Source organism: Pempheris klunzingeri, chromosome 13, assembly GCF_042242105.1.
Source record: "Pempheris klunzingeri isolate RE-2024b chromosome 13, fPemKlu1.hap1, whole genome shotgun sequence".
In the NCBI taxonomy this organism is placed as follows: domain Eukaryota; kingdom Metazoa; phylum Chordata; class Actinopteri; order Acropomatiformes; family Pempheridae; genus Pempheris; species Pempheris klunzingeri.
The window spans coordinates 6,108,489-6,126,661 of NC_092024.1; the positions used below are offsets into that span (position 1 = coordinate 6,108,489).

The 18,173-nt window shown below is 41.7% G+C and overlaps 1 protein-coding gene across 2 annotated transcripts in view; it reads right to left on the reverse strand.

Annotated features, from left to right (window-relative positions):
• Positions 1 to 1,127: 1,127 nt before the first annotated feature.
• The window catches only part of rragd (ras-related GTP binding D), a 44,894-nt gene continuing 27,848 nt past the window's right edge, over positions 1,128 to 18,173 (reverse strand). For both annotated transcript variants that reach the window (XM_070842728.1, XM_070842727.1), the window contains exons 6-7: positions 15,707 to 15,855; positions 1,128 to 1,550 (exon numbers count right to left, since the gene is read on the reverse strand). In XM_070842728.1, coding sequence (XP_070698829.1) covers positions 1,399 to 1,550; positions 15,707 to 15,855 — 301 coding nt within the window. In that variant the 3' untranslated portion in view covers positions 1,128 to 1,398. The remainder of the gene's footprint in view (positions 1,551 to 15,706; positions 15,856 to 18,173) is intronic.

Sequence of the window (18,173 nt, forward strand, 5' to 3'; positions counted from 1 at the left end):
GCGGAGCTGTCATGTTGTCCATCTTTATGTGCAGTCTTTGATTCAGAGGTACAAATGATATTGCCACTGCACATGTCATTGTATCATGCCGGTTGCACATTGTAATATTAGCTCTATGAACACGTTCAGAGTCCTCTCTGATGGGCTCCACCTGTGTGAAACAAACCAAACTGACTGCTGCTATGTTAGTATTACAGTGAATGTCACCCATTGGTAAAAATGTTCCTTAGCTTCTGTAAATCAAATACAACAAAAAGAACAAATAACAGTTGTTGTTAAATGTACATGAACGATTAAAACATACAGAGCAGAGGCCTTCATGGGTCATCTCAAACTCTCAACCCCAGGATCTGAGACCTGACTGGAGACCCGAACGGGTTCCGGTCCACGTCTCATTATGTGTGTGGAGCGGATCTGAGAAGATCAGTAGTGATCACAGGTCAGGAGTGTAATTTGGGAGATGATTAATTTGATCAGATTACAAAAAATGTTGAGGAGCGCCTGCGAGGGGGGGGGGGGGCGCAACGGCATAACTATTTTTTACTTTCTCTATTTTCACAAAAAATGTTAAATTTCAAAAGATGTCCATCTGGATGGGATTTTAATAGATTCTAATAAGAGGACCAGCAATTTCACATAAAAAAGGAAAATGCGGCTGTAATGATTATTGTGGTTTGGGTGGGAAATTACTCACATACACAATCCAGATGGCATTAAAGTCACTGGGTAATGTTAAAAACACCCTACCTCCTGTAGGGAAATACTTCACACTGTCTGCTAAATTGTATAATTTAACGGTATTAAGCGCCCGTAATGCCTCAGATGAGCCATTCAGATGAAAGAAAATGATCACTAACACAGTATATGCTCCAGCGTCAGTGTGCAGCGCTGTAGCCACTGGTCTCAGGAGTGATTTGGTAGTTCAGATAGGCTTGGAAGTTATTTTACACTCACATCTTTTACAGCCGCAATTGGCTATATTATTAAATATAATATCCTATATTAGCAAGGCTTGTGAAGTTTGAATGTTTTTAATGTGTTCATGAGGATTGAGCATCACATGAGCATAGTCACACCACCAAACTAAAATGAACGGTATATTGTTGCAATAGATTGCTAAAACTTTGACGTGAGTATCCTGACTAAGATACTTCCACCACTCATCTCTCTCATAGGACAACAAATGAAAAAAAAAACACACTGAGTCCAAGACAAACGGGTCATTCCAGGACCCCACGTGTGTTTTTATGCCCCGACATTTTTTTTCTGTGGCATGTTTAGTGAAGCATAGTCTCTAGAAGAAGCTGTTCAAATCATACTTTTGTTCCTTTGACTGAGGATGGAGTCTCCTGGTGCAGCTAAGGTGCTTTTGGCTGTCCGATGTGATGTCATCACTCCTCAGTGGGGGCTGCTGAGCACTCCATTGGTCATAGTCAGTTTACTCCACCGCCTCTGACAGAGGAGTTTGCGATTCTGTTGAACCTTTACTCGTACATCAAAAACCTCCTGGATGGCATTCTTGAAACAATGGAAGTTGTAGTCAATCAGTCCTGTAAGGGACAGAGAAAGGAGTTCAGTCCATTACAGGTCAGAGAGGGAAAGACTGAACATTCTTCAAAATAGAAATATGCTTTGTCAGGGTACTGATCTCACGCTACAATTTATTATTTCTAATATCATGGTTGATGCTACAGTCAACAACGACAACAGTTACATTAAACAATGCCTGTATGCATGGCTGTGTGTTGGTGGTGCAGCGGTTAGCACGTTCTCCCCGTGCTCGCGCAGGTTTTTGTCCAAAGACGTGCGGCTGTGGTGTGTTGAGTGCGAAAACTTTTTGCACCGTATTATGTACACTATGTATATACCGTTTGGGAAATACGACCGCTTCCTCGCCAAGGCTTCTCCGCGGATCAAACAAACAAGATATAACATCGTGTTTAGTGACCTCAAGAGGTGCTGATACAGTAGCCAAACATTTTCACCTTTGGACTGAGCCAGTTGCATGCTGCCTTCAAATGGAAGTCCTGGGTTTGCGGTTAAGACATGAAAAGTTATATACAACATATATGCTTGCCATTCAAGTCGTTATGTCGAGAGAACACTATTGATACGTGATGCTGCAACATGATGAACACCAAACGACTCCTCACTGTTGAAATCTAGAGGCCACCGAAGATAATAACTTGCTGGCTAGCAAGTGGGCAACGTAAAGTGTATGCCGGAAAGGTGAGGCCTCTCTATCTCTGTCCCCTGTTCGTGTGTGTGTGTGTGTGTGTGTGTGTGTGTGTTTGTGTGTTCTGCACACTCTGAGAGTTGCACAAGCAGGCATGCAGACAGATGGAAGGGAAGAGCGACAGGTTAGAAAGCACGGCTAGGAAACAACACAAAGAATAATACACTGCAGAGTTCTAGAGCGTGATTACTATTATAACTGAGACAGCAGCGTGGCACAGATTGAGAGAAGAGCCAGGTGGGTGGATATGATGGAGAGGTGATGAATTAATGGAAGACAGCTGTGCTAGGCTGAGGAAGGCAGTGAATTGGCCGAAGGCAGTGTGCAGGATTGAGGTGAGTGAGTGGCAAGACAGCAACACAACACACACACACACTTTGCATAAATAATAGACCAACAATCAAAATACTGAAATTTACACCAAACACACAGGGGCAAACACCCCTTGCTTTATGTGCTCTGTATGAAACATTAGTCCTTTTCTATGGCTGTTTATGTGATAAACTACACAACATGTGGTTGTTTACAACAGGTCCTCTCAGAGAGTGATTCTCCGTCATTCTTGGAGTCTCTAGATGGTGTCACAGGAGGGGTTCTGTCCAGGTACGCCATAGTTCTACTGGGGGACTTCAATACTTCAACACTACTTCAATACTACACCCATCTGATGCTTTGGTGTCTGCGCTGGGTGGCTCATTTGTCATTCTTAGTTTTGGAAGAGACAACAATTTCCCAAGCTACCTGTGTAATCTTCCGTTTCTCCTGCATTGAGGGGTGTACCTTCATGTGTCCTGCATGACAACATGAGTGCGCACACGTGGATGGAGGTTTTGTAAGAACAAGGCCTTGAAGGTGGAGCTGTCCTCTAAGACTGGTGCATTCTTGCCCTGGAAGTATGTGTGCCTCAAACGTTTGTAATACTCTCTGGGATGCTCACGACGGGCATGTTTAATTTGAAGGGCTGCAACCATTGCTGTGATCTCCTCAGTAGTAGAAGAAAATTCTTGACAGAGCAATTTGTAATCATTCTTAACGCTGGGAGATTGTGACTGTATAACCAGCTTCAGAGCAAGTCTTCCACAGGCAAAGTCTAACTTTCTCCCTTTCGGTTGCATGAGGTAGGTCAATTAGATTGTAATCTAATTCCCTAAAATAGTCATCAATGTGGTGATCACAGTTGTCTGGATCAGACTTTTTGAATGTCTCTAGCTAGAAACTCAAGCTTGTTAAAGCGAGGACACTGTGAGGTCTGATGAAGGTGAGACTAAGTTAGCGTCATGAACGTGTGAATCGTGTGCTACAGTTCTCCCTGGTTGAAAAATAAGGGCTGGACAGCGGCCACTCTTGCATTGGTGCAGAGAAGGAGGATGAACATACCTGGACGGTTCTTGTCCTTTCTTTGGAGAAATGAGCACAGATTAATGTGCCATGCATCGGTGTCTGAGAAGGACTCGAGGCAGAATATCTCCCAGAAGCGAAACTACATATTTGTTATCAGCCATCTGAACCTTGTGGAGGAGACAAGTGTTTTGCGCTCTAAGAGCTTTCACCTCCTTTTCTATGGCTTTTTTGCTCTGAAGAATAAGGCTGGTTTACACTTCTTGTTTATTCTTGAACTTTGTAAAGCACTGTGAGACAACTCTGTTGTGATATTGGGCTATACAAAATAAATTGAATTGAATTGAATTGGTTTGCCTGTGGAGGTTCAAGAGCAAGTATTTTAACAATGGATGCTGTCTGCGCATCGCACCTGTCATTTAGTAGTGAGTTTATCTCTTCTGTGCACTCACTGAAATTCAATCTGCTGATGAATTCGGGGTAGCCAGGCTTTAGGCTCTTTGTTATGGAAGAAATAAACTGCTCTACACAGCGGTTCTCCATTATTATGCCTAGAAAGGGGTGAGGTTAAACAAGTTGTCTAATACAATGAAGCAGTTTGCTGTGGTGTTGCGGTGGCAGACACCTTGAAGCGTAGCTTGAACAGTACACCAGCCTAACCAAACAACGTGGTGGCCTACACTAGAGGCTAGCCTGTGAGGGAGGGGTAGCTACGGGACTATCTAATGGATCTAGTGTGAATAGCAAACTGGGGCCAATTAAAGTAAACACAGGTTTAAACAAAATTATGTTTGTGAAATGCAGGACAGTAACAGGATTGCCTCTTAAAGTTGACTCAAGCTGCAACATGTGGCAGTAACAGCTAGATACTAAACTTAAATTAACAGCAAATACTGACAATTTGCTGCATTGAATATGTGATATTCAAATGCAGAACCAAAATTCTTAGGGTTCCTACTGAGTAGGTTCAACCTGAATGGTTAGCAGCAGTAGCAAGCCCTTAAGGTAACGCTATAGGGCTTTCAGTGTTTGTTATCACAGCAATTCACAGTAACAAGTTTCACAACTAAGTCTCTCAACTTGCTTTAGCTAGATTTTGTTAGATCAATTTTCATCACAATGCACTTGTTTGTAAGTACAGCTGGATGTGTGCTTCTTAGGCAGACTAGTTGTTAAATGAAGACTTTTGCTCGTTTTAAACTTAATATTGTACAATTATGAATAATTGCCAACAGTACACGGCCTCACATGGGCTCAGTACTCTGCATTAAGATAAGATAAGATAAGATAAACCTTTATTCATCCCACATTGGGGAAATTTGCAAATTTGCAGCAGCAAAGAACAGGTGCCTATATAAGTAGAAAAAAATATATATAAAAAATATAAATAGAAAAAAAAAGTATAGTATTCAGTATATACAAATATAACAAAGAGATTGCACTGTAGTAGAATGGATGAAGTGATAATTATTGGGTATGCCTCCCTGGTGTGTTACACCGTGTTACACACCAAAATATGCTGGGATTTGCATCATTTCTGGGCAATTTGGCTATCGGAAATAATTAATTACTATCTAAGATAATTTATAATTACATTGATTAATGGGACTTTCTTCAAAGTCCACCTCGATTGGGGCACCACATCTTTAAGCGAGGAAACTGAGTTCAGAGACAGACAAAGACAAAGAAAGATCTAGTCCGCACCGTTTCTGGTGGGCCCAACCTCACCCACTGCAGAAACACACTCATTGGCATTGGTGACTGCCAGAAGAGGAGAGGTAAGAGAGTTGGGATAAGAGCTGCTCCATCATCAAGCCTACTGCCAGGCTATGAGTGTATATCTACATGTGTATAAATGACTGTATATGTTGCTTTGTGCTATTTCATTTTTTTTAATTTTATGTTCTATTCCAGATTAAAATATATAAATAATATCTTCTATGTGTGTGTTGTAAAATGACAAATAAATTAACTTAATACATTGATGTCCAATGTCAAAGAGAATTAAGATAGTAATGTTTTAAGTTTCTCAAAACATAATTTAACAGCAGTGGGCTTCATAGACAAAAAAGCACATAATGCACCTACTCTACAACGCAGACTGTTACATCTTTATCTGTTACAACTTCATATGATGTTTCTTTAAAGAAATCACCTGACTGCTGAACTAAACAGCAAAATTCAGCAAGTTAATGTGAGCCTCACAAACCAACCACTGACTCAATCATCTGTTCTTAAAGACAGCTCAATGTAGATAACTGCAATGACTGTATATCAGCCTCCGCTGTAGAGGTTGGAGAGGTCAACCATTAAATCATTAAAGCATTAGTTCAAGTTTTACTGTTCAGTAATAATTTACTAATGTATCAAAAGCCTTGGAATAAAGAATGCTATATCATAGAAGATAACTGATAGTTAATGTATGGTGCGGTTCACAAAGGGAATCAATGTAATTAACACTGCCCCATACTGACTTTATGAGACATTTTTTAGTTTGTTCCATTCCCAGTTTTGTCTCTCATTTCAATTGCTAGTGCTGTTAAAAAAACTCTGGTCCTGATCAGTTCACACGGTCTGCAAAACATCTACCACAGATATCAGATTAAAAAAGACAACCTTTTGGGTAAAGTTACATCTCTGCAGACCCCTCACACCCCGCACATAAACTCTTTAAACTCCTTCCGTCTAGTAGGCACATTTGCACTATACTTGCACTACTTTTGCACTACATAAATGCACCACACCTACCTCCACCGTACATACTGTTGTTATGAGTACTTATATTGTTCTTGTTCTTGTTCTTATTCTTATTGTTGTAGTTTATTTCTTACTTTTTACTGTACATAGAGAGGGAAGTTCCACCGAGTCAAATTCCTTGTTTGCTTGTACAAACTTGGCCAATAAAGTTGATTCTGATTCTGATTCTGGTTAAAGTGTTAAAGTGTCAGAATCAGTTTTATTATCTAATTATGTAATTATGTATGTAATTAAGATGCTGTTTACTGTTTTCAATGTACTCACACAGAAATAGACATGCAGCTAAGACAAGGACAGCAAAGCTGAACAAATATATGCACAAACTATTATGCATTTACAAGTAGGTAAAAGAATAATGAATATATATAAAAAGCAAAACTAAACAATAGTATACGATGCAACAGTGCAGGGTGCAAAGATTACTGAAATAAATACTAATATTAATCCCACTGGTCACTCTAGATAGACAGTGTAGGCAGTCAGTTAGCTGGGGGTGGGGGGGTCCACCTCCATATTTTTGAGCTTGTTTCTAAGCGTGGGAGGTTGGATAGTGTTGAAAGCACTTGAAAAGTCAAAGAACATAATCTTCACATAACCAGCATCCAAGTGATGCTCAGCCCAGTGGAACATGTAGAGGTGAGCATCTTCCACCCCCCATATTTTCCTGGTGCCTGAGCTGTAGGGGGTCAAGTGCATGTTCACACAGTGGTCTCAGGAGGTGGAGAAGCAGCTGCTCCAGTGTCTTCATGATGTATGATGTCTGTTTTTTGGCTCAGTTGGGGGCCTTACTTTGGATACCAGAATGAAACATGCTGTTTTCCATAGAACCTGAACCCCCCCCTGTCTACAGGCTCAGGTTGAGGACCCTCCTGGAGAGGCTCCGCCATTTGGGCTGCACAGACCTTCAGAAGTGTTGGACGCACACCATCCAGGCCAGCTGCTTTTCCTGGAAGCTCCGCCCTCACTTTGTTTGTTGTGAGGGATAGGGAGGACCCGAGTGAGAGAGGAGATGCAGCCGCGGTGTAAGGACTTCGGCAAAGTGGAGATAATGGAGGGGGGGCTAGTACTGAAGTGGTGGGAGAGGGTAAGGCTGTGCCAGCATGGGCAGGGCAGACATTGGTCGTCGTATCAAACCTAGACCTGGTAGACCTGGTTTAACTCACTGGCCCAGTCCTCATCACCTGCTGCTGTCTGAGTGTCCTTCTGCTTGAAGCCAGTGGTAGTCCTCATACCCCTTCACACTTCTCTGGTGTTGTTGTGCTGCAGCTTTCTCTCCACTTTTGTAGACCTCCTTGACCTGCGATAGATTCCTCTTTAGCTTGTGTTGCACTTGCTTGCGCTTGTATCCTTTTTCTCGTTGAAGAGTGTCCTAATGTCACTGGTGATCCAGGATTTATTATTGAGAAAACAGAGTACAGTCCTTGCTCGTATAAGTGTGTTCCAAGATAAGTTACTGTAGTCTGTAGTACAGTTAACCATTCTGTCAATGTCAGTGTCCAAGTTATTGTTATTTTCCTTGCAGTACATCCCAATCTGTGCACTCAAAGCAGGCCTTAAGAGTTTCGCTGGCCTCTGCTGTCCACTTCCTGAACGCACTGGGCGGTTGCAGGGTGCCTCAGTACTCAGATCAGAGATGAGGCTGACATGATTAAAATCTACCGATATCACAATGGATGCATCAGGGTGTTGGGTCTGTGTATTTGCAACAGTGTCGTGGATGACTGACTGTTTGACTGCTTTGGCCCTTCTGCTGTTTTTACAGCCATGTCTGGGGACCCCGTGATTGGCCATGGCCCTGTTGTTTACAGTAGGGATCAGCTCTTGACGTTCTGTAACACTGCGGTGCTGCTCGAGGACAGGCCCGACGTTCCCTGCGAACTGAAGAGGAGGAGACGCGAAAGCCTTGCCGGGGCTCAGCACCACGCTAAGAGGAGGAGGTACAGACCTGTCCTCCTGTCCATCAGCATGGGAAATGTAAGATGTCTCCTCAATAAGATGGACAAACTAGCGGCGCTGATGCTGACCCCAGACATGAAGAGAAAGGGAGGAGGAGTTTGTTTATAGATGGTATAGCTCTGGCCACATCACTGTTAAAGAACAACTCTGCAGCAAGGACATTGAGCTGTTGGCCATTATCATGAGGCCGTACTACCTGCCGATAGCGTGCGTGCATTCCCCCCTCTGCTAGTGCTGATGTAGCCTGTGATGTCCTCCATACTGTCTCTAGCAGGCTGCAAACACAGCACCCCCAGGCCCTCCTTCTTTAACCGTGCCTCTCCATCTCCCTCTCTACGCACATTCACCCAGTACGTCACATGCTGCTCCAGAGATAATAAAACCCTGGACTTGTATTATGCCAAGCTTACACCTCACCACCCCTCCCCCTGCTGGGTAGATCTGACCACAACCTGGTTCACTGCCTATCTGTGTACAAACCTCTGGTACACAAACAACCAGCTGTCCCCCGCACAGTGAAGAGATGGTCAGACTGAGGAGGCTCTGAAGGACTGTGAGGGAGGAACTTTGTGATCCCCAGTCAGCCCCACTGCAGCCCCCCTCGTCTGCACTTTCAAGACAGTGCCCCACCCCTCCTCCGTCACCTTCATCTCGAATGCATGGCTCACAGACGCCCCCCACAGCACACCTCATCAGCCCAACCCCACCACCTATGATAATCAATGGTAGGGCTGGCTTGTATCTCCTTCTCCTAGCTTCTAGCTTAGCCTTACGTGTAGCACCAGCCCTGCACCCGTAGTACAGCCTCTTCGGCTCAGCCGGGATGGGGTGTTTGACTCCTTGTCCAATCCATTGCAACGAGAGGAGTGCTTCCCTTGTGGACACAACTTTCTTCCAGGCTGCAGTCAACATTGTTGGTCAAAAAAATGCGAGCGAACACAAAAAATACGCTTAATACACAATAACCTCAAGAGCTACAAGAACATGCTGCCACACAGTATTGGTTCATCATTCATCATTCATCTATAAATGAGGTAGATTCAGGTAGGCTCAGACCAGCTGAGAACCTGTTTCATCTCCTTTGAGCAACAGCCACATCATTGCTCAGGTGTCCACTGGAGATGAGGAAGGCCCCATGCCACTTTCTTTAAAATACTGATAATCTTAAATAGCAGGTGAGACGATCAAATATATGATAGCCTGTCTTTCATTTTCAGTTCAGTTCAGTTAATTGTCCAAACAGAAAAGCAGTAGGGCTTCTAGCCACTATCTTTACACAGTTCATGTTTAATGACATTGACCTCGCTCTTCAGCTGAAAGCAGAATTGGTACTTATCATTACATTATCGCCCACCAAAATAATCATCCCTATTTCTACTAGAATTCTGAGAGCTGAACTCACATGGTGTATCACAAGATACAACAGCTCATTAATTTACTAGACAGCTTTGAACTCACCCAAAACACAAATGAAGCCAATCATCAGCATGGCAATACTCAAAACGTACAATAATAAGTAATGACAACAGTATATAGTGACTGCTCTGACGGCTATTTAAATGACATGGTTGTCAAAATTTCAAGAATACACTCTCACCTGCTTTATGCTGCTGCTCCACTACAGGTTAAAGAGGCTGACTGACATCATCTCTTCATTGTTAAACAATGACAGTGTTAATGAGATCAAGAGAATCTGTTGCATGAAAGAAAATGGAAAAAGGCTTCAATTGTAATTTATACAAAAAAGCCATGACTGCCCATTACAAAACATCTGGCAAGAAAGGATTATGTTTCCAAGTTAGTTACAGAGAATTCTGGGAACTTATTCTCCAATATTGAGATGTAATATACGAGCCACTCATCGCTGTTTTTCAATAACAAAATAACTTCAGTTAGAGCCAGCCATACATGGTGAAAGATGAAGAGACTCCCTTTGGAAATGGGGAACTACTAGGTTGACAGATGAGTTGGGGGGGTGACAGCATTCAGGAATTTTCAATTCAATTCACAGTGCTTTACAAAGTTCACTGAAATAAACAAGAAGTGTAAGCGAACAAACAATCTCATAAAGAGTCCAGCAGTCGATGAGGCCAAAGGATCGGTCCGATGGATCAGTCCGAGGCATCACCTGCCCTTTATGACCCTCCTTCTTCGGGAAGGAAAAACTCAAATTTGATGTCACCGGTCCCAAAAGTTACATGTAGTAGTGCTTCATGTCAAGGGCAAGGGTTTCAGTTGAAAAATTCAACATTTCTGAAAAAAACTGTGGTGTATGACAGGAAAACTCTGCCTCTTGGCTACTAGGATAGATGATAGAAAAATGTCACACTTCACCGCTAAGGGGGAAATTGAATTTGATCCCAGACTCTGTAGGCCTCTTTCATGTCTGATTGTGGGACCAAGTGGTTGTGGGAAAACTTATTTTGTAAAAAGTATACTGGAAAACTGTGAACCAGTGATGGATGGGAAACTGGAAAACACTGTTTGGATTAATACTTCTTTTCAAACCATTTAGGCTGAACTGCAAAAGATGAATGAAAATATTACATTTTTCAACAGACTACCTGATTCTTTAGAAGATGAAAACCCGTTTCCCCCTGAACAAAATCATTTGATCATTCTGGACTAGGGATGTGTCGGTCATGAACGAAACGCCTTTTAGAGCCGTCTCTTTGAAGTGAAAGATCGGAGCTGCTTTTTTTTATATATATTTTTTTCTGTTCAAGCTGCACGTGATTGGTCAACTATGTGATGTGTGGTGGCGCCTGTCTGTCCGCAATGAGCGGGAAGGGGAGGGGTGGGAGTTACAGACACAGCACACAGAGAGAGAGAGAGAGAGAGAGAGAGAGAGAGAGAGAACAGCCGCTACAGAGACAACACGCTGGAAAGGTGAGAAAATGAGTGACCGCAGGAAATTTGGATGCATTTCAATTACGTCGATAACACAAAGGCAGAGAGTAGAGTGTGCAAGGTTAAAATCTCATATCGAAAAATAGCTGTTCATCCATCAGTGCAGTTGTTAGAAAAAAGACAAGCAAGTGAACCTGCTACTAATGAAAATGCCAGTTTGTCTACTGCAGCTGTTGCTGCTGCTGCAGTGTCTACAAGAAGGAATCCCTCAGCAGATGCAATACACTCTTATCTTGAGGAGCCACTGAGCTGTTGGGAGACCAAGGCTTCAGTCTGCCCACGTCTCACACACATGATGGCATGGAGCAACATCAGTCCCCTCAGAGAGAATCTTCTCCAAAACAGGGCCGATAATAACAGAGAGAAGAAACAGGATCAACTATTCAAAACTGAGGCACTTGGTTTTTCTTAATGCCAATCTTCACTAGAGACTAGCTAAAACTGTTACCTGGATGCTGCTTTTTTCTTTTAGTTTTACACATTTTCGTTTATATTTTGTGTGATTCTCTAAGCTTCTCTATGTTGTTTCACTGTAAATAGGTAAAAGTTTCTAAATGTTATACATACAATCACAGATTGGATCTTTTTGTCAAACTGAGATGGGTATTTGTTTTTGTACTTTAAACTTTATTTTTTTGTAGCACTCTGTTCCACGTTGAGTATAATAAGCCATATAATAATATAATAAACATTTGATATAATGTATGTTTTATACATAAGTAATTCATTTTTAACATAATTTTACATTATTTTGGGTAATAAATTAATTTAAGCAACAAAAAATCTGAGGAGCCAAAAGAGCCAGAATTCCCATCACTATTCTGGACAATGTTATTTCTCAAGACTCCGATCACCCTGAAGGGGTTAAAATTTTCACCCAGTACGGACATCATAAAAATATGAGCGTCATGATGCTGATGCAAAATGTATTTCACTAAGGTAAACACGGTCGCACCACTAGTTTGAAGAGCAATTATCTGGTGTTGTTTAAAGACCCTTGCGACAAATTGCAGATTAATATACCAGCTCATCAACTCTTTCCCTCACAAAAGCCCTTTTTCTTGGAAAATATTTCCTATCTTGACCCACCAGTGAAAACAGTCTGACTCAACCAGAGGCTTCCATCAGACAGACAGCTGAAGACAATTTGGATGCAAAAATGAAAGCGAAAAAAGTGACGAAGTACGACGCTCTAAAAAATAACCCAGAGGCTGGACAAGTTTTTTAAACATCCTGGCAGAACTCAACATCCCCTTATCCTCAATAAGTAACCCTCTAGCCTGCGAACAATATGAACGTCTCAAAGTGGAAGAGGGTGTTTCCATGGAAAAAATAATCCTGTCCCCCCATTGGAGAAGGCCGGAGGAGGAAAAAGAGGAAGAGGCCCACGAAAACACAGATCAAAACAAAAAGAAAACCAATGACCCTGTCCCCATGTTGGATCACCCTTTAATCATAAACTTGTTCAGGAGTCAAATATGTTGAATCTTTTCTCAATAAAGCATTTATTCAAACACTTCTACAGCGTCTGCAGACGTATTCATCATTAAATCAGTAATGGACATGGGCAAAAACATTCAAAGTCTACAGACATTTAAATAATCAATATTTTTGTAATGATTTAAAGATGAGCTAGCGGGAAAAAAGCATGTGTCTCACAATTTTCAACAATGTTTAAACATTTGTAATGAACAAGCCTGATGGCCCATCTGCACACTCAGTGGCAGAGATCGTACATGCAGCGTTGACCACACACGGTGGACAGCAGGTGTTGAAGCTGGCGGTCGTGGTAGAGTTCGAGTATGGTTTTCCAAAAACTGTAAGATGCTTGGGAGGTAATGAGGAAAATCTGGCTGGAATCCAAAAGAGTCAAAAATAAGATCAAGATCTCCCCTCTTAAAACTCATCTTGTGGCGGACAGGAAAAGTGCTGCAGAGGTTTTGAAACACCTGAAAGGCATTCTCTGGTGTTACCTGCATAGGCATCATTTTTATACTTTCTGATAGCTGTGGCTACAGCTTTTTGCCAAGTTTTTTAAGACGTTGAGGTATCGCCAGGTGTTTTTGGCAGTAAAATATCTCCATAATCTAGTTTTAAGTTATTAATAAATAACTATACCTGTCATTGTGTTCTGCCAAGGCTTGCATGTCGCAAAGGTCTGCTTGAAATTAGTATAACAGCCTTGGCACAAACTCTCTGTTTCTGGTAAAATGTGTTCTGGCAGGTTTATGCAGTGTGTAGGTATTCTGTTCCGATAAAAACTCTTTGGCATTTCAAGCTTGACTTTCTTCCCTGTTTCATCTCGCACAGCTGTGTGGAGTCGTCCTACACCTCAGAAGCTGCCAGGATGAGCGAGGTTGTAATACACTTTTTTCATGAAACAATTATCAGCCATTTGGCTGTCTCTTAAGTTTTTTTTATTTCTCATTTGCAAATAAAAAGGACATTGCGAAGGCCATGCATTTCATAACTAAACACGAGTGTAACACAATAGTGTATGAGATAAATGGCTAAAAGAAATACATTTTCCTACAAGAGTAGTGTACAGTTCTTAAGGAGACAAAACTAACATTCTATCATCTTTAGGATTACAATTAGGATTTAGAGTTTTGTGAAAAGCACGGTGTCATTTTCTCAGTTCCGTCAAAATATTCACAGGCATCAAACACACCACATCGACAAAGAAAGTGTACAGAGTGAACAAGTGGTAGGTTTTCATATCAGTGGCGTCTTCAGTCCATTCAGTCACAATTTCAAATATCTGACAAACAAGACTGACCTATACACAGGGTGCATTGTGCAACCAGTTCCAAGGACGTATGGGATCATACTTTAGCAAGAATATTTTCCAGTTGAACAGTTCTGCATGTCTGATCAAATCGTTCGTATTTCTGTACAATGAAACCAGGTAACAAGTTTTCTCAAAGAACTACCTATTTCATTATTTTGCTAATTTTCAGTCATTGAGAACAGTGATAAAGACGGATTATTGCAAAATATCATCAGTTGAAGCTGGTTTATTTTCACCATATCCTCCCCGATCAGAGTTTTGTACATATCGTGGATAGTGTCATAGATCTTCCTTGCTGATTTTAGTTTGTCTAAAAGAGTCCAGGGTCTTGCCATCATTCTGGTAGAAATCATCCTCAAGCAGATCCAAACACTGAGCCGTGGCTAGCGCTTTCTCCGGTACTTGTTCATAGTAAGGTCAGGCAGACGAAGCACAGCTGTTTTTACAGAGTTGTTGAACGCGGATGACATACATCCATCCATCGAGTTGCGGAGTTCTAGAGGGGACAGATCTGGAGAAGGCTCCGTCAGGGGCTGCTCCGGTGAAGGTGAACGACCACAGATAAGCGGAAGAAAATGGACGAAAAGATCTAAGTTTTAATCATCAGTTTTAGTCCTGCAACCTTGAAAACGCTCCAATAGTCTAAGCGTTCCCGCAATTCCAGCTTTGCCTCGTTGGTCTGTATCTTCACAGTCTTGGTGCACAGGTTTAGCAGATTTTAGTTTCTGACTGTAAATTAGGATTAGCATGACATATGCGACCAGAAAAGGGCGTCTCTGACGCATCATTTGAGTCTTCTGCACAAAATGGACCATTCACATGCAAACTACTTCAGTCAAGAATGGGTCACTATATTGGAGAGCTATGAATAAATAATATATATTTTTGGATGGATCTCTGAATCATTTGGACTCAGGATTCAATCTGAAGAGTTTCGAGCTTATCCATCCAGTGGAAGTGCTCCAACTGTGAGCCATGCAACACTCTCGGATACAGAGCTCACACTGCAGGAGTTTCAAAATCCCACACAAGGAGAATCCTCAGAGATGTTCTCTCTGATCTCAAACATGCTGACAGTACAAGATTTGAAAATAATGGCGCATCACACGTGACATGATATGAGATTGATAAAATCAATAAGATTATTGTGGTGTAGGGAGCAGCGGGCAACCTCATGTGATCTCATGGGGAAGCAGATGTAAACAAAATGGATACTGATGTGATGAAACTTACTAATGCTTTGTAGTGAGAAAAAACAACAACTGAAGGCTAAACAAGTCTGGTTGGTCGAGGAGACATGGACCACATGTCCATGCTTCAGTGAGAATTTGCAGGTCTCCTTGTAGACTTGTCTTTCTCATTGGCTATTGTGGACTGGCTCAGAAAGCACCAACGTTGTGTGAAGATTGTAAACCCCTCACATTACCAGATAATCTGGACCGCACATTGGTACCGACCAAGGTACCACACCAGATTTATTTTCTGATTGTCAGGAAGGCAGAATCAGGGCTATAAAACCCCTATGGTGTGAGTCAGGCTTAAGGGGAAAATAAATGGGACTTTTATCTCCAGAACAAGGGGCACCCATATAGCTCCTCCTTCCTGCAATTCTATATCAAGTGCTGAGCTCAAGGAAAGGAGAGCATGGTGAACAACGGCAGAAATGCACGGCTACTTTCTAACATGCACGTAAATATAGTGTCTGCAAACAGGCTGACCTTTCCTCTCAAAGCTTTCCTTGCGGAGGAAGCAGACCATGGCGAGGAACTTGGTGACCTCCTTCAGGTACATGACTGTGGTGTTGTTCAGATGGATGATGGCCATAGACTCCTTGTCATAGGGTAAACCAGCTTCACTGTCAGTCAAACTGAAGGAGAGGAGATGAAAAAGCACACTAACTCAAGTGAGTAAAAATGTTGCATCATCCGACACACAACACTGGCCCTGTTTTAAATACAGGAAAGACTCAGTATGCTATTACAGCTTCTTGTTTAAGACACTTTCATAGAAGGCACATTGTTTTTCTATTCAGAACAACAACAGACATCTGATTTCAGTATTTAACATGAGGAATTTTAAGTTGTAATGAGCATGGTGGGAAGGTGACTGACAAGAGAGGGAGGTGCAATTAGTGACAGGAGCGGTTTAAAGGCAGATAGGAGTCAGACTTCGAGCAACAAGCAGATCAAGACAGAGAGAGAAGCAGTACTGTACAAAGAGGACATGCCGCTCTTTATTGATGGTCACGTAACATATTCTGTTTTCACAAATTAAGTTAGCATACAAGAGGAAACATTGTTTTTTTCATTCCTTCTAGTGTATATGAATGTTGTCTTTCTGGTTCTCTTTTCGAACCACACAGTTTACAGTATACACACCACAAGCCTTCTGTATCATCAACTCTCCAAAGCCAATTAATAGTAAGTACAGTATGACCCCTTCTTTCCATGATTTCACCACCGGCAAAATGACTGAAAGAGTATGTGAAAACCTTCCATCAGACCCACAACTCAGCGTGAGAAAAACTCCCACCAAAAAGATTAACAGAGCATTTGCACTGTTTACAATCTAACAATTAATCTCAATGTCTCTGCTTCAATAAATATCAAATAACCTTGTTCTTTTCGAATTCACTTTCCCCCTTTCCATGTAGCAACCACACCCCAGAATTTCAAGACGTAACCGAACGGAAATCTCATTCAACTTCAAATGGGCACTGCCATTCCACTACCACATCTGCATACATGTTGTCACATTAACAGCAGCAAGTCTCTTTTCACATCCCCTTTCAGCGTTGCATGGATTACATCAGACTGTTAATTGTAATTTTGTAAAATCTGTCTTTTTATTTTTGTTAAGCAAATTACAATACGTGCATTCAAAGTCCGTATGAACAGGAGTTAGATGTTACCAGAAACAGTAAGTGTGTCTGTCTCAAACAAAAAACAAAATACAGTAGCATGTTCACTACGAATGAACATGCACATGGGGTACAGAGAGGCTAGTAGAGCAGAGGAAAGGATTAACAGTAAATTTGGCACTGCAGTGTAGGCTACAGTGTGTCATCTAATAAATGCTGCTTTTCCTAAAGACTAATTATTATATTGTCTGTTGTTTCCTCAACAGCTGGAAGAGAGGCCCAGCAAACATCTCCCCTGTGCTTCCAACCATGTCGTGTTAGCTGAGCAGGAAAGGCGAACAGTATAATTCTGTGTTTTGGCTGCTATATGTAACATTAGCTAAGTTTATACAAAATAATGACTTAACCTGATATTATTATTTTACTTGCATGATATTACCACCTGCTTGCTCAGTGTGAAAAAATATCAGGTACAAGCTTAGAGTAAAGTCTAAGCCTGAAAAACTGGTTGGTTAGGAAAAGAAAATCCGATGATGAGCATGGAGGAGCTAGGGCTGTGATGTTCCTCTATATATTTTGGTTTGCAGTAGACCGCTGCAACGTGCACACGGGACATTTGGTTACTGTAAATGTAGTGTTAAGGTGCTTTGAGTGGTCGACAAAAAAGGCTGTTATACAAGCACAGACCATTTAGCATTACAGTCTGACATGTCCGATAGGAAGAGAAAATATCAGACCTCTTCACTACAAAAATATCATTCACTGTCTGGTCATATAAAAACAACAAAAAATCCTGGAGTCAAACTGTCAGCTGCAATAAGCACTAATTGGTAATAATATATTAATATATTCTAATTCATAAATACTAATATATTCCTCTTGTATAAATGATGAGTGAATGTGAACGTAGTGTAAAAAAGCGCTTTGAGTGGTCGACATGATTAGAGAGGCACTTTATAAGTAGAGACCATTTACCATTGTTCTCCAGACACACAAATGATCTACACGGTGACATGTTCCTTCACCCAGATGGACCGTGGACCATGCTTAGGCCTCAAAAGCCCTATTCATGCCAGCAGACTCACAGAAACCTGCGGGCAGGGTGCACTTTGAGAGTGCACAAAAAAATATTGTACATCCACATGCTTCACCTCCACTATTACAACTCCCACCTAGGGGAGCACTGCTGTCTGCTGAACAGGACATAATGTATGCATGGTCACTGTTGCCGGTCATATTTGTAACTGGCGCATGGTATGGCAGATGGTCTGGCAGCATACTGAACAAGAGAACTGGCTTATCAGTATGCAATGAGTATTCAGTAA